At 35.1% G+C, this 17,464-nt stretch overlaps 2 protein-coding genes across 5 annotated transcripts; one reads left to right on the forward strand and one right to left on the reverse strand.

Annotated features, from left to right (window-relative positions):
* Positions 1-5,306: 5,306 nt before the first annotated feature.
* On the forward strand, positions 5,307-13,179 carry LOC110606016 (aldehyde dehydrogenase family 3 member H1). 4 transcript variants are annotated; one of them, XM_021744731.2, is made up of 10 exons: positions 5,307-6,007; positions 7,784-7,852; positions 7,979-8,075; positions 8,185-8,391; positions 9,865-9,980; positions 10,115-10,219; positions 10,323-10,495; positions 10,592-10,682; positions 11,219-11,368; positions 12,659-13,179. In XM_021744731.2, exons 1-10 carry the CDS (start codon positions 5,783-5,785, stop codon positions 12,896-12,898), a joined length of 1,473 nt encoding a protein of 490 aa, XP_021600423.1. In that variant the 5' UTR covers positions 5,307-5,782; the 3' UTR covers positions 12,899-13,179. The 4 variants fall into 4 exon arrangements, with proteins under 4 accessions (XP_021600423.1, XP_021600431.1, XP_043808689.1 ...); XM_021744739.2 differs by having other exon boundaries at positions 7,979-8,036; XM_043952754.1 differs by having other exon boundaries at positions 5,865-7,624.
* Positions 13,166-14,920, reverse strand: LOC110606055 (dnaJ homolog subfamily B member 13). The gene is made up of 2 exons (XM_021744792.2): positions 14,302-14,920; positions 13,166-13,749 (listed from the first exon to the last, which is right to left on the reverse strand). Exons 1-2 carry the CDS (start codon positions 14,607-14,609, stop codon positions 13,305-13,307), a joined length of 753 nt encoding a protein of 250 aa, XP_021600484.1. The 5' UTR covers positions 14,610-14,920; the 3' UTR covers positions 13,166-13,304.
* Between the last annotated feature and the right edge of the window lie 2,544 nt (positions 14,921-17,464).

The following is a 17,464-nucleotide window of genomic DNA, read 5'->3' on the forward strand; positions in this document are numbered from 1 at the left end:
TGATCTCAATGCGGGTCCATTCAATACTTTGTTCTCTAACAAGTATTTATGATTATTGAATTATATCAACATATACATAATCATCTCATGATTATCAATCAATAATCATACCAATTATATTTTATTATTATCAACATAATAATAAGTAACCAGGGATGATAATCATTATTATGTAACATGCAAACAAATAATAATGATAAAAATCTCTTTTATTAATAACCAAAATGACATACAAAAAGGTCCAAGATAATGGCTTAGGGCATATACACTAACAGCTGAAACCTCTTTTTTCTAGTTGAAGATTAGGTGAAACTTTGGTTGTTTTATGGATTGGGAGATATGAACATATTATGTTTATCCTTTGTTTATCAATATTTATGCAATTTCATGCTTAATTCCATTGTTGTTTTGTTATTTAGATCAATAGGGCCCATTGATTCTTGATTGCAAAGTAATAATTTGTTAGTTTGGATAGTTTTAAGTCCGTAATTGCTTGGATTATTCAAACACAAGTAACTCTTGGTGTAAAAACTAAGGAAATTGCATGATTTAGCAATATCACTATACGTTTGGGTAGCTAGAATTAGGTCTCTCTATTTCTTAATGCAATTAACAGTTGTTAGATGCCAAAGGTCCAAAGACGTTCCTTGGCAACTTGTTAATTAGTAATTAATTAGATGACGTTTCCTAATTGATTTATGCTTAAGGAGGGATACGGTGGTGAGAAGCGTCTTCCACCTCCATAACTAATTTATTGAATCAAATAAAGGAATCTTTGTGTCAATGATCAATCCCAACAACTGAAGTGGATCCAATTCTTCAACTAGAGCTTTTCTCATATTTGAATATTCTTTACTTTGATTATTTGCTTTCCTTTAGAGCTTTCAATTCTACTTCAATTCATCAATCTCAAAACCTCCATTTTATTTTACTTTCAGTTTCTTTACTTGGTCTTGATAAGGAAAATAGATAAGTATTAATTCACTGTGGATTCGATCCTTTTACCACTATGGAAGAGAAGACCATGGAGATTGAAGGTGCAAAGTTGTCTTGGATGCGCGATGAAGGCAACGTGAGATTGAGTGGGAGAGTGTGTTACCCTTTAATTTTGAGCTCTCGCAAGTCCAAAGGAAGTCATCTTTAAAGTTATCCTTGATCGAATGAAAAATAGAAAGTTAAAACCAATCGACTATTGTGGAGGCCAATAGGAGTATTGGATTTAGAAAATTTGGCAAGAAAAGTAAATTTATAGCAATTTGGCAAGAAAAGTAAATTTATAGCAATTAGGACTGGTGATATCATTTCCAAAATTGGTTGCGGGTATTGTTTTGAGTTTAAAAGTTTTATAAAATGATAATTTAGATATGATTTTTTAAAATAAAGTTGTTTCAAAAATAAAAATCCAAACGGAACCAATGCGCAAAAATTGAATCAAATTAAAATTAAAATATTAAATAATTAAATGGAAACCGCAAAATAAAATTGTCATTATTTATGCACATTCCATTTAGGGTGAAGAGAGCAAACAGTCTCCTCTGCCCTGTTCACAGAAACTAAAGGCCGGTTGGGCAGAGGGGAAAGCTGAAAAATAGAGAAAGGGAGGACTGAAAAATAGAGAAAAGGAAGAGGAGGTACAACAACCACATAAAAGTCCTTTTATTTCCCTCTCATTCAAATATAATATTATAAGTCTAAAACATATTCTCTCTTTTAAATTAAGGTTTTCGTACAATTTAATTGATTTATTTTTTAATAATTTATTTTATTTAAAATAAAAAATTTAATTCTTTTTATATTAAATGTTGCTGAAACCAAAATGATGATGCGGCTTGAATGGAACTCTGTTGTGATTGGTTAATCCTATAACGTAGAGGAAGCGAGGTGGTGTGTGCTCACGACAGTCACTTCAATATTCAAATCAGTAAACTGGAGAAAATAGTGATTGAAGAACTTGAGAGTATTTGCGCAAAAAAATTACGTATCTTTATTTCTGTAATCGTTTCCCATATACACTGTAAAAAAGTGAGGATAAATATAACATTTTCTTGATAATTTGACAATAATGTAGCCAACTCGTTGGTAAGGAATTTTTATCGACTAATTGATCGGGAATCCCATGATCATAGGAGTGAAGAGGATTTGCTGGATTGTAGCTGTTAACAATAACTTTTTTATGGAGTCTCGCCTGAAGTTGAGAGGGCAAGTCTGTTCAACCTGAGGTCGATCTGTCCTGAAACCGACTTGAAGTGCCCGGATCTTCCTTTCTACAGGTGGGATCATGCATTGGTTTATCAAATTCTTGCCATATGACACTGTCTTATGGTGACAGTTTACTGCTTATTTTGAGTGATTATTATATAACATTAGAGGTCCTCCTGCTGGTTTTCGATTCTTTAGATTCGAATGTGACATTTGTCTTCATAATCTGGAGCATGTGACTTGTTTGTCCGGGCTGAGCATATGATGTCCTTACTTTCTTCTTACTTGCCCTGTCGACCAATCAAATCCAAGATCTTGTCTAGGAAAAATTGATCCAAGTGATATAGTAATGCATTGACGAGTTTCTAGGCTCTCTCTAGCACCACCCAGCCTTGGGGATCATTCGGGCATTTTTCAGCCCTATCGATCTTTCGGGCATTCTTTGGCCTTAACGGACTTCCAGACATTTTCCAGCCCTTGCAAGCTCCTTGGCCTTTTCCAGCCCTAGCAGGCTTCCGTACATTTTACAACCCTGATGGGCTTCCAAATATTTTCTAGCCCTTGCGAGCTCCTTTCGCTTGAGCTTTCGGATATTTTTCTAGCCCTGACAAGCTTTCACGTATTTTTATGTTCTGATGAGCTTCTAATCATTTTCTAGTCCTTGCGAGCTCCTTGCCCTTTTCTAGTCCTACCGAGCTTCCGGGTATTTTTTTCGTCTTGATGAGTTTCTGAGCATTTTCTAGCCCTTGCGAGCTCCTTTCGCTCTAGCTTCTGCTCATTTTTTCAGCCCTGATGAGCTTTTACGCATTTTTCAGCCTTGACAAACTTCCGGGCATTTTTTTAGGCCTTGGGAGCTCTTTGGCCTTTTCCAGTCTTAACGGGCTTCCATGCATTTTTTTAGCCCTGACGAGAGCTTTCACACATTTTTAAGCCCTAATGAGCTTCCTGACATTTTCTAATCCTTGCGAGCTCTTTAACCTTTTCCAGCCCTATCGAGCTTCGGGATATTTTACAGCCTTGACAAGCTTTCAACCATTTTTCTAACCCTTAAGAGCTTCTTGGCCTTTTCTAGCCTTAACAGGCTTCTGTGCGTTTTTCTAGCCCGACCCTGAGTATTCTCTAGCCTGTGTGAGCTCCTTGGCTTTTTTCAATCCTAACGGGCTTTCAGTCGACCTGGTGTATTCCCACCTTTTGGCTTGGATATGAAATACCTTTAGAAATATCTTGTGAAGTGGGGCTAACACCCGGTCGGTCGGCTTGGTGCATTTTCGCCTTGTGGTCTAGCATGAAATGTCTTAGAATCTTTTTGTGAAGTGGGGCTAGCACACAGTGGTCAGCCTGGTATAACTTATCTTATGGCCTGTCATGAGATGCGTTGATTAGTGGGTCTAATACTCGGTCTTCTAGCCTGACAGATTCTCGACTTATGACTTTATTTTAATGGAACCTAGTGGATTCCTGACTTATGGCCTTGAAACCTTTGTTTAGTGGTCCAATGCTCAGATGGCTTGACAATTGCCTTATGACCTTTGTTTTAGTAGGTCTAACGCTCGAATGGTCTGGCGATTGCCTTATGGTCTTTTATGTGTTTATTTTTGTTTTCGCGGTCCAATGCCCAGATTATGACCTGGTCGAAGTTGTCTTTGGCTTAATATGAGATGTCTTGTTAAGTAGGACTAACACCCGAACATTCTTGTAGCCTTTTATGAATTTGTTTATGTTTTCACGTTTCAATGCCCGGATTATGGCCTGACTGAAGTTGCCTTATGGCCTAGCATGAGATATCTTATTATGCGGGACTAATGCCCGGATGACCTTATAGCCTTTTGTGAATTTGTTTATGTTTTCATGATCCAACGCTTGGATTACAGCCTGATTAAAGTTGCCTTGTGACCTGCAAATGAGATGCCTTATTATGCGGGACTAACGCTCGAATGGCTTTGTGGCCTTTTAGTGGGACTAACACTCGGATAGCCTAGCAGAACTCGTCTTGTGGCAATTGTTTTTATCTCCACACTTTCATCCATCCAACGTTTCTATTTTTTCTATCAAAAAAGAAACTTGAAGAATGCATCCTAATTTTATAATATTTCCATAAATCACAAACATTTTTCTAAGAATAAAATAAAAGGCTCGGTCATCTGACTTGATCAATTTCAAAACTCGGAGTTTGATCCAAAAGCTGAACATCTGTGACACTCTCCTTATTGCTATCCCTATTAACACTCGGTCCTCCTACAATTTCATGAATAATCCCCACAGGTTCACTGTCAGGGGTGGTTTCTGGAATTGTTATCTCGAGCTCAGACCTCCTATTTTTTCTACTCTTTCTGATGAACTTCCAAAGTGTGCCATTTCTTATTAATCTCTCGATCCCGTCTTTCAGCTGCCGACACTCCTTCGTTGTATGTCCGTAGTCTTCATAAAAATGATGATACTTGGTCTTATATCGCCTTTTAGCTTTTTTAGGATTGAGTTTAGGAGGCCATCTAACTTCCTTGTTATTTTTCCTGATCTATACCAAAATATCTGTCTGTGAGTCATTCAGTAGGTTATAATTCTTATACTTACCTCTGTCATTCCTTCATTGGGAGACTAAGTAACTTTTGTAGTCTCCCTCATATACTTACTTCTTCGGCTTTTGGCTCATCTTTTTATCTCCTTCTCGTCCTTCCTGGCACCTTTGAGCAATCCATTTCAGCTTCCAGCCAGAGTCCTTTGGAATATCGTCTGATAGCTCCTTTTTCTCGAACCTGTCCTTCCCTTCGGACTGCATCTAGATTACCTCTGTCCCAATTTTTGAAGTATCTTCGGAGACTTCCTTTTTATAACTAACTTGAAACACCCAGATCTTCCTTTTTATAAATAAGACTGTATATTAATTTATTAGATTTTTACTATATAATTTTGTGGACAATCCACTTTCTATTTTAAATAATTGTGGTGTTGTATTAATATTAAAAAAAACTTATTTAAGAAAAATTAAAATCTTGTATGTTTTTATAAAAAATATCTTAATTTTTTATTTTAAAATAATCATTGCCAAAAAAGATTATAAATTATTTTTATAGCAAGGCAAACATTATCCAAGTATCCGAAAAGGAGAACTGGAGTTGACTACTCCAATAGCTGTCGTTTGTATTAGCATCAGCATCGCGTGAAAAAGCTTTGCTATGTCTCGGAGACGTCAAAAGCACGAAAGTGCAAAACAGGTTACACCTGGCGTCGCTGATTGTAGCGTTGCACCGTTGCACGGCTGTACGTCGTTACATATGTGAGGACGACACTGCCCACCTCTCAGTTCCTTTCCCTTTCTTTCTCTAACGTCTATAGCGTTTTTCTCAATTCTGCCATTTCCCTTCCCTTCAAATCCATCCTATCTAATCACTCTAATCCATTTCTATCCAAACAGCTCCTTTTATCCAATGCTAAAAGGCCACTACACTACAAAACGTCCAGCCATCTAATCGAACGTACGCCAGCAACAAAAACACCATTTTCTCAATATCTCTCGCTCTCCCTCTCTCTGTATATATCTACAGTATACGGTTACAGTCGTTTTTATCGAATTTGAGGTAGTGAAATGGCTGGGAGCGAGGAGGAGAAGACTGTGTTCGATATGGAAGCAGCAAGTGCTTTGGTGAAGGAGCTGAGAGACACTTGTGCTTCGGGTAAGACTCGGAGCTATGAATGGAGAGTCACTCAGTTGAAATGTCTGGTAAAATTGTGTGACGAGAATGAAAAAGAGATCGCCGACGCGCTTCGCCAGGATCTTTCCAAGCCTGAATTCGAATCCATCGTTTATGAGGTCACTATCTCACCGATACTGCATATATACGTAGATTTTTGTTTTCTTCTTTTTAATATACGTTTTGAAATTCTCCTTCTTCTTCTAGCTATGCTGTGTAGTTGTTTTTGTTGGTCAATAGCTGTCAGGAGTGAAATATGATTGTATTTCAGTGACCAAGATGATTGATGTAAAGAATTTAACCTTTTTTTTTTAATTTCTTTTGGTGTTTAATTTGAGTACTGGAAATTGACTCTTTGTAGCTTAACAATTAATGAAAATCTTCGGCTGCCTGGTTTGGTTGGATTTCCAATCCTGTCGCCTCTGCTTGGTTATGACATAATTCCTTTACATTCTTTTAGTTTGATTTAATACGTTTACTTTTGAATTGGATAACATTTTGATCATCTTTTTGTTCAATTTCATGTGAATATTAATGTGTTCTGACGTGGTACTGTTGAGGAATAATTAAAATTGTGTTCTACGGGTGCTTGGTCGTCTCAAGTCTTCACTTGCAGAGGGTTGGGAGAAACAATACTGGCATTTATTAACTTGTCCAGGAATAGGCTTCGCTTCTGCCTCAGTGATTCTTGGTACATGTGGCCAAATAGTTGACATGCAGGTCCCTGGCGTTTTAGTTTATTGCCATAGCCAATGTCAATGCGTGGGGTATGTGTGGAAAATACATGAGCAAAGAATTTTCCCGTAGGAAACTTCAATTTTGCATGAATATGATAGGTCACTCTCCTACTATTCCAATCTTTGGTTTGGAAATCATTTTATAATTTAATTTCAAATGGGAATTTATATTTGCTGTAGTAAAATACTGATCATTAATTGTAAAGTTAATTTGTCAGATTGCATGAACAAGGCCAATCGTGTTTACTATTAAGGAAGGATCTGAAACTCTTTCCCTCTCCTTTTTACTATTACTATTTTAATCTCCTATTTAACTGGGTTACAATTCTCTAATTAGATGAATATCCTTTGTAACTCTTTTTCTTATCATGAACATGCTAACAAACTTGAAATTGAAATTTGCTGTGGAAGTTATTGAGACTTATTTGTAGCTGGTCAATGCATAATTTTGGAGCTAGTAACTAGGAAAGAGAATGTCTTTCTTTTTTCTTTTTTTGGTGATGGGAAAGTAATATATTTTTAAATAGTAATGCTAGTTAGTAGAATGACCTTAAAGGAAAGCCCTTATGGAAACATGGGGATTCCAGATATTCAAAATTGTAAAAAAAAAAAATAATTATGAAAAATAAGGGGTTACAGTGGGAGAAAAAACAGAGGAAATCGTTGATTTCTTTGAATTGGCGAAGAATTTAGTTTTAACACCTACCATATTCATCATGAACATAGAGTCAGTTGTTACATCTTTGAAAATTGAACGAATGTCTCAACCAGATGTTTGTGGTTTGCATTTGTTAATTGTAGAGGCTTGCACTTGGTTTGCTATTTACAAGTTCTCTTAGATTTTCTGATGTATTGACACCTTGTGCAATTCAATGTTGTTTCTTTTAGTTTATACAGTTGCAATCGCAATTAAATTTTGAGCTCGGTCCTAGGGTCCACTGTTACCAATTGAGATTGCAAAACTTACTGAACATTCTCAACTGGAGTATTTGATAACATGTAAGCTGGCGTTCAAGCACTCATGGTATATATTGGTAGGATAGCCATTCTTGTTTTCTGATATAATTCTTTGGTGAGCAAACTTAACTGATGTCGTGTAGTGTGCATGCATTCTTGTGTGCTTGCGTCTGTGTATGTTTTTATAAATTTGTTGTGCAGATAGCAATGCTGAAGAACTCATGCAGAGTGGCGCTTAAGGAACTGAAACATTGGATTGTGCCAGAAAAGGTAGAGCTTTTCTCGGTTCCCCATCATCCATATCCTCTTTAAATAGTTTCCCACTGTGAATACTGTCATTATGTTATCATCCTTACGGTCATTGCAGGCTTCAATTAAATTCTGGTTTTATTGTAGGCAAATACCCCATTGGCCGTTTTTCCTGCATCGGCTGGAATTTTGTCAGAACCTTTAGGTGTTGTATTGATAATTTCTGCATGGAATTATCCTTTTTGTACGTTGATATCCTGTGACTATTTTCTATATGTTATTTCCTCCATTCTTATAGATATATATATTTTATTAAAAGTTATAATACTGAAATCTCATTGTCGCTTTTGTAGTGTTGTCGCTTGATCCTCTTGTTGGAGCTATTGCAGCTGGTAATGCTATGGTCTTAAAACCATCAGAAATTGCTCCAGCCACATCCTCATTGCTTGCAAAATTAGTTATGAAATATTTGGATAACTCTTCCATAAGGGTTATTGAGGGGTCTGTTGCTGAAACTTCGGCCTTGCTGGAGCAAAAGTGGGACAAAATATTTTATACAGGTTCTTACTCATTAGTTTATTATTTTATACAGGTTCTTACTCGTTAATTTATTTATCTTACCATTGTGATATAATTCAAAGTCGTTGAATTATTATTTTATAGATAATAACATTCAAGAGCTTTTTTTTTTTCTAAATAGGTGAATTTGAGAAAAATATTTCCATACCAGAGGGCAGAGAAAAAATGTTACCCACGTGAGGGTGAGTTGGCCATGGTGGTAAGTCAAGGGCCAACTCGCCTTCAAAGAAAGCTACTTGGACAAAATTCTGCTCCTTACATGTATTTGGTGATAAAATTCATGACTTGTTGTTTGATAGAGTAAGGAATGTCAAACACACAAACAATCAAAAACACTTAAGAGAAAGCACCAGTGAAGGGAACCTTGTATTACTGATGACAATTGCTCAACAAGGTCAAGAGAAATATACTTTCTCCCCAGCAGAGAAAATACTCTGCTTCCTAATAAACAAAAAGTAATTACAGGTTTTTCTCATGGTCCCCTACCCTTCTCAGTTATATATATATATATATAAGAAGTTGAGGTGCCTTCTTCCCAGGTTTTCTGCATTCTGGTGTAATGGAATTCCTGCCAGCTCATGCAATTCCATTTTTGATCTTCTAGAAAATACTTTCCACATATCCTTGACTTTCTCTTCTGCACTCGGCCCTTTCTTGCTACCTGCTCCACGGCGCATGCTCTTATCAATATTTTTTGTTGGTCAGGTCCATGAATTTAAACGAGTATTATCTGATAATGATGCAGTCGGCTATTAAGCTCATAGCCGGAGCTGTTAAAGTTGTGGTTGGGAATATAATCCATGACTTGACTGCGTTAGGTAACCACTTGAAGAGGACCACCAGCACCAGAAGCACATTAACAAATGATGTTACTTAAAATAAATAATAAAAAAAAACACAAAAATAAATGAAGTAAAACAATGGGAAAAAAAAAGAAGAAGAAATGAGATTGGAGAGATGGGGGCGACTATCCAAAGGCAAAGCTTGAAATACGCAAAATTAGATGTCGTAAAATGTTATACTATACCCAAAAAAGGTATTGATAATGATCATAATCTTAGCTTAAGTAAGTGAGGTTTAAGCAGTTTGAGTGGAATTTGAGAGAATGATCGGAGTAACTGAACATGCAAACCATGGAAAACAAAGTAGAAAAACGTGAAAAACATTGCTGCCCTCACTTGCCTTTTATTTGCATTATTGACTTGACCGCGGTTACATTTACTTAGAAGTAAATAATAGTTGTTACCCTTACGTAATGGCCATTGCATTAGCGGCTAATTTCCTGCCTTTAAATAGTAGTGGTAAAGGTAATGGCTTTTGAGAAAACCTAAATATAATGGCTGTTGCTTGCATAGTAGTCGTTATTTAAGACCATGATATTGAACTTGTCTGATGGTTTTCTTACTTCAGCCTTCATTCAGTGAACAATTGAACAAATTTTACTTGACTTGCAGGCAATGGCAGAGTGGCACGTATCGTGATGACTGCTGCTGCAAAGCACTTGACACCAGTTCTTTTGGAGCTTGGGGGAAAATCTCCTGTTGTCATTGATGCAGGCATCAATATACAGGCAAGAGATCTTCTCTTTGTTCCATGCATGCATGTGCTTTGATCAATAATCAGCATCTTGTTATGTTCTTTTAATTATGGCACCATAACTAATTTTCATGTGTTTCTGAGACATTTTTAATCTTTATCTCCAAGGTTGCAACTAGGCGGATAATTGCAGGAAAGTGGGGATGTAACAATGGACAAGCATGCATTTCTCCTGATTACATTATAACAACAAAGGATTATGCTTCAAAACTCGTAAAGTGGATTGCCATTAAAATATCATTCCAATTTTTTTGCTTTTCATTTTCTCCCAAGTTTATGTTCAATTAGTTTATATTTAATTCCTTTTCTCATCCAGGTGGATACCCTTAAAATAGAATTGGAGAGGTTTTATGGGAAGAATCCGTTGGAATCAAAAGGCTTGTCCCGAATTGTGAATTCCAACCATTTTGCTCGATTGACTAAGCTCCTGGATGAGGATAAGGTTTCTGGTAAGATTGTCTACGGAGGTGAAAGAGACAAAGAAAACCTGTAAGTTCTATGGAGTATCTGGACATTTCTCGGTTCATGGTTTTGCTGGATGCAATGTTCTTCTCATCTATAAATGCTTCTTTCTCTCAATGGCAGGAAAATTGCTCCCACCATCTTGCTGGATGTCCCACTGGACTCTTTGATAATGAATGAGGAGATATTTGGTCCCTTGCTTCCTATTATCTTGGTAACAACCAATACATCCACTTCAGTTAACTTTCTGTGTCTGTGTTCTTTGTTGGGTTGCAATTATAGAGAAAATGATACTTGCTCCATTCTACAAAGATAGACCTATAGTTATTTTCACATGGATTAAAAAAATATATTTAATATATATAAAGCAATAAATTTTATATTAGAAAGCTAATCAATAAATTACTGTCTCAAAAAGAAAGTGATTTATAATTTGGGGTGAATGAAAAGGGGAAAAAAGCTTATTTTTGTGGGATAGAGGGAGCATTTAAACCAAAACTCCTGGAACTTTGGTGCAGTAGGTTCTCTTCACATCAGGCACAAGTGATGCCAAAATAATGGTACTTACAAAATCCTAAAAATAGAAGTATCATTTCATTTCAGGAATTTTCTGCTGCTATTTTTCTGGCAAGCAGTGATTATTTTTTTCATAGAAATTTGTTCCATGGCCTTTCACTGATTTCGTATATATGACAACGTATAGTTATGATTTTTTATTTATTTATTTATTTTTCTTTTGGTTTGGAACAGGTCAACAAAATCGAAGAGAGTTTTGATTTGATAAACGCAGGATCAAAGCCACTTGCAGCTTATTTATTCACCAATAACAAGAAACTCAAGGAACATTTTGTGATGTCCGTCTCTGCCGGGGGTATAGTCATCAATGACACTACAGTGCATGTAATTATTCGTTCTTGATCTTGTAGCAGCTAGCTGCACACATATGCATGCATGTATAACATTCATAATTTATATATGCACATTACATGGTTGTGGCTTACACAAAGTTGAGATAATACATATTACCATGATATAAATTTTGCGTACACGTTCTCATTTTGGCTGTTGAGTCATTATTCAAGTGCATTCAATGGTTTGATTGGGGTTCGGTGAATAATTTGTGCGGAAACTTGTTCTTAGTTTGGGAGTTCTTTGGGAAGATAAAACTATGCTGGTGGAAGCCTACAATACATTTTACTCGTTGTGGAAAAACAATGTCAGTGTAAAAAAACTGACTAGAATCACATGAATGCAAGAGCAGTAAGTGTCAGTGAGAGTAGTAGATGCCTTTGAGAAGGAAAATAGTTACTATCCAAAAAGTAAATTTTGAAAAATTAGGGTAATTTATTATTTAGTTCACATGTTATATTATAATTAACGCTTTGGTTATTATATTTTGGAGAATAGATTATTCAGTCTATTAGTTTTGCTTCCTCACACACTTAGGTACTTCCATCTATTTTAGCATTTACTATCTAGAGAAAAAAGATTGAGACTGTAAATAATCTCAAAACTGAGAAATGGAATTGTAAATAATTGCAATATCCATAGATTAAATAGTGATTACCTTGAGGAACTAAATCGTTTATTTCCCAAAATACTAATAGCCAAAATGGGCAGGAGTAAAGTGTATAACAGAAGCAAAAGCGAGGGACTAAATTATCTACTTCCCAAAATACATAGGACGAAGTGTTAATAATAGTTATGGAAACATGGATTGAAGTGTTAATAACGGAACATGGAGTAAATAGTAAATTACCCTGGAATAACATAGCATTCATTTTGCATTGATAGTGGTGGTAAGCAATACATGATTCTTATTCTAATCGACAAGCAGCTAGATTTCTTGTACTCAAACAGATGCCTTATTCCTACAAATTAAAGGCAGGAGATGAAATATTCTAAACATTTCCACATGCAATTGCTAGTTGCCTGATAACCTGAGTCAGCATTGTATAGCATATTGCCCCTTACTTATTGAAAGTTGTAATGGTTGAAGGTTTTATTGCAGATTTATGTACTTATTCATGTTGGGCTAACATGGACATTCATTTAGGTTTTTTCCCAAGCTCCATCTATCATGCTTTTATAGTCCAATACATACGTGCAATGTGTCCTTGTAATTTGCAGATTTAATACCACAAATTTTAATACTGGTTAATATCTGAACATAATATGTACTTGATGCAGCTTGCAGTTCATACCCTACCATTTGGAGGTGTTGGGGAGAGTGGAATGGGTGCATACCATGGAAAGTTTTCTTTTGATGCTTTTAGCCATAAGAAAGCAGTCTTATATCGAGGCTTTGCTGGTGATGTAGCTATAAGGTATCCGCCATATACCCCTGGGAAGCTAAGAATAATGAAGGCTTTAATAGTTAGTGGTAAACGGAACATTATCCGAGCAGTGCTTGGCTGGGGTAAGGTTTGAGAAGAATATGTACTTGTCCTTTATTTAAGTTTAAGATAATCAATGTGTGTAAATTATATTTCTTGTACAATTTACATCGGATCAAAGATTGATCAGCTGCAACAAGGGCAATGGAGTGGAATGTGGCGCAAGTATTTGATATCTTTGTGAGTGCTGGTTCTGTGTAGAAATTTGAGATTATATAGACCTATGTTATTTTGTTTTAGCTTTGAAATTGGATTCCCCATTGCCCAACATGGAAGAGAAATCCAAAGAAGGAGCATTTTGTGATTCATTCTGATAATACCTTGGGAATTATGCTTCTAATTATGCAGTAATGTTCTGTATTTGAGTGCTTTAAGTGCTATGAAAAGAGAATTGCAAGCACAAAACAGAGGAAATTCCTTCAGAAAACTGAAAAAAGGATTCAAGAAGAATCCTCTAAAATACTAAGAATATCAGATCGCTGTTCATCTGTTAGTTCTGTTGGGAAATCAACAAGGAAGGTGACTTTTAAATTTCCTCTCTTTCCGTGCTGTTTTGTAATTGGCATACCTTCTCCTTGGATGATCTTCTCATATCCAGGGTAAATAATATCATCAATCATCAAAGGCATGTTCTCACCACCCAGCAAAGGGATTGAAATTTCACAGCCTGTGAGAGCTTTGAATAAGGGGATTTCTATTATTATCTTCAAGTCATCTCCTTCTCTCCGAAATAGAGGATGCTTTTTCTCAGCAATAACAAAAGTTATGTCAGCTGGGCAAGTTCCAGGTCTCTCGTTTCCCATTCCTTCAAATGTGATCTTTGTTCTTTTTTTCCATCCTGGCTTCACTTCTATCATCAGTATTTCCTCTTCTTGGATTGTTTTCCTGTCAAAACCCCAAAAACACATGGCTTGATATTAAAAGAAAAGGCAAAGTTAAAAAAAAGTGCTATGTGGTTTCTAAGTTAAATTTATATCAAAGTGGTACGACACTACAATTTTCATCAGAAAATATAATATAATTGTATATAAAACTTAACATACAATTTTTTTTTTATTTTCACTTAGTATATGTGGTTCAATATACAACAGTCATCTTAAATTATTACTATTTATTAATGGTTTACAGTGCGATTACATTGAAATATACTTTTGATAAAAATTGAACCATTAAACTTAAAAATAAAAAATTATAAAATAAGAAATCAATGAAATCATGTACTTTCTTTATACTTTTCCCATAAAAAAACATTCTCAATTATTTCATACTTTTCTTATTTAGAACCAACAATTTTACAAAAATTTTATTCTATTGATGTTTTTCTTTTTCTTTTTTTTTTTTTTTTAATCAATTCTCATGTTTAGTATGAAATTTTTATTTTAATTCTATAACAAAACTTTGAATTCTTTTGTAACAAATGAATTTTTCGAAACGTACCCTGTTCTTGTGAGGACATCTCTCGTAACCTTGATCTTCTTGGTGCATCCATAACACAACTCCTCCAGGGTGCATTCGAGGTTCTTCTGAACTGCCGGAGGTTTCATCACCCCTCTTGAATTTGAAAACGTGATAGGCGTAGTGCTTCTCCTGTTTGGCTCTCTGAAAAGAGGTGAAGTGTAGCGATAATTGGACTCGCTCCTCGACTTGCTCCCGCTTTTGTATAGAAAAAATGGCGTTGGCGAGGGGCTCCTTCGGCTCCGATTTCTCGATAAAGGAGAAGACATACGAGGATTGCAGTTATCCATGGTTGATTGTATTCTTGTAAAATCCTCTAGGACATGCAGGGTCGTTGCCTCTCAAACTATCAGCATTGCATCTGAAGTTCTGACTCCATTAATCGTTTCCTCCTCTTCTTCCTCGCCAAGGTACTGCAAGATGGAGGTAAGTGTGTTTATATTTTTAAATTTCTAGAACTGGTCTCCTTGTGGTTATGACAAGTTCGAGATTCTTATCTCAGGAGTCTATGGGGCGATGTGATGATTTTCAAGGGGATTTTATTGCAACGCCATCTTCAGATTGCTGGAAGATAAAGTTTAGAGAAATATATAATGCTGAGAGTTTTATTCTTGTGCTCAGAAATGGAGGCACCAGTAGGTAAGCCGAGAAAGTGAGGATGATCTAGCATATGACAGAGAGAGAATAGATGATTTGAAGGAGCGACTATAACCACAAGAATTCATGGCAAGCCGAATATGGAGGGTTTGCTAACGTCTTTTATTAGCAGAATTCGTTACCAGAAGATGGAAGGATTAAAGTTAAACCTTATACTTAAGAACAGAACCAGGATTCGACATTGTCAAAAAAAAAGAGAACAAGGATTCAACACCTTTTACATTACTGAAAAATAACTTTTAAAAAAGTTACTTTTAAGTTTTGAATTATGTAAAATTAATACACGTCTTCTTAATTTTAGATCGTTTAGTTTCTGTATTTTAACTATTTTTTATCCAATTTCTCATTAATAATCTTTGTAAGGACTAAAATACTTTTTAAATATATTATTTTTAAATTTTTGATTTATATTAAAATTAATAATTATATCCTTCAACTTTCTAAAAATATATAATTTAGTTTCTGATATTTTAATTATATTAAATTGGAAAAAATAAACATTTTAAGGAGAAACTTTCAGTTTAACGTATTAAAATATAAAGTTTTAAAAATAAAAAATATACATGTTAATTTTAATATATTTTAAAAACTTAAAAAGTAATATTCTACAAAAAAAGAAAAGGAAAGTTTTAAAAATAAAAAATATACATGTTTATTTTAATATATTTTAAAAACTTAAAAGTAATATTCTAAAAAAAAAAAAAGAAAAAAACTGTTTCTCTCGCAATTTGATCGATCCAAAACTCTAAATGCTAATTTTTTTAATGAAGACCTTTTTATTTTTGGCTCAATTAAAATTAAATTAAAAAGTGACTCATTTAAAGAGCTCAAAATCAGAGTGTACGATATTACTCAGCTAATAAGATAAGGGTAATTTACGATTTAGTCCCTGGATATTACTATTATTAACAAGTCAGTCCCTGTATTTTTAGAAACCTATTAAAACGTCCTTATGTTTTATTTCCGTCAACGAAATAGTCCTTCCGTCCTATTTTCCGTTAAAATTAGATAAAGGAGGAGAGAGAAAATTTTTAAAATCCAATTTTACCCTCAAATAAAATCATTTATTTAGTCCTTGTATATTACAATTATTAACAAGTTAGTCCTTATATTTTCAAAAATCTATTAAAATATTTTTATCTTTTTTCATATCTATTAAAACGTCCTTATCGTTTTTTTATGTCAACTAAATAGTCCCTATCTTTTATCAGATCTATTAAAACGTCCTTATCGTTTCTTTTTGTCAACGAAATAGTCCCTATCTTTTCTTTTGTCCTCCGACGAAGAAGAAGAAGAAGAAGGAGAAGAAGAAGAAGAAGAAGAAGAAGAAGGAGAAGAAGAAGAAGAAGAAGAAGGAGGAGAAGAAGAAGAAGAAGAAGAAGAAGAAGAAGAAGAAGAAGAAGAAGGAGAAACTCAATAAAAATATAATGACCAAATTGTAAATAAATAAAGCTAAAGGAATTTTAAGGAGTGAAACTCTCCCTTACAAAGAGACTGATATTTTTGCATGGTGAAAATAATAGGAAGGTGATGGGTATTAATAGGCTACCATCACCTCCATGAATGTGCCTATTAATTTTTCTATAATTAAAATTACAAGAAAATTCGTAATATATATCTCAAAATTACAAGTTTCCCCAATGTCTATTTTTCACGTTAAAATTTGTCAAAAATTCATTTTTTTCAAAAATTGGTTGTCGGTGGGCATAACTATTGTGCTGGTAGGCCTACCATGGAGGTCTGCGCGCGCAGCGGTGTCCCTGATAGGCCTACTACAGAGGCCAACGCGCATGCCTGACAGCCACTCGATTCATGCACACGCACGTTCCCTGCACGTCCTAGCTCACTCGCGCATCTGTTGCACACCTCGTAGCCCAGCTGCCAAACGAGGTTCATCTAGGCCTCTTTGTAGGCCTGTCACGCCCCAACATCTACTTGCGTGTTAACCAGCCCCTTCTACCACAATTGCTACCACCGTGTGCCCAATTTTAATAGAATTGTTTGCCTCACAAAAAATTGTCAAGTCAAGCATCTCTCCTACAACCAGTATCTGAATTCGGTGAAATTGCTTTCGTCACAAAAATTATCACGTCCACCGTCTTTGTCAAGCACCCCTCCTATAACCAGTATCTAATTTCGGTGAAATTGCTTCCGTCACAAAAATTATCACGTTCACCGCCCTTGCAACCAGCTGTACTCATTTTCTGCAGAATTGCTTCTCTCACACAAAAAGTTGCTAAGTTCACCACTATTGCTACCGCCAACATTCGATTTCAGCAGTGTTGATTCCCTTTCAAAAATTTTCAAGATCCCAATTATCACTAACTGCTTTTCTTGTAAAAATTGCTAAGTCCACCATCCCTGCTTCTTTGAAAAAAAACTATTGAATGTAATTAATTTAAAATTTTAGTTTAATTTTTTATTTATTTCGATTTAATTTTTAATTTTAAAAATTTTAATTATTTCAATTTGATTTAATTTTGATAAA

Source organism: Manihot esculenta, chromosome 2 (genome assembly GCF_001659605.2).
Source record: "Manihot esculenta cultivar AM560-2 chromosome 2, M.esculenta_v8, whole genome shotgun sequence".
NCBI lineage: Eukaryota > Viridiplantae > Streptophyta > Magnoliopsida > Malpighiales > Euphorbiaceae > Manihot > Manihot esculenta.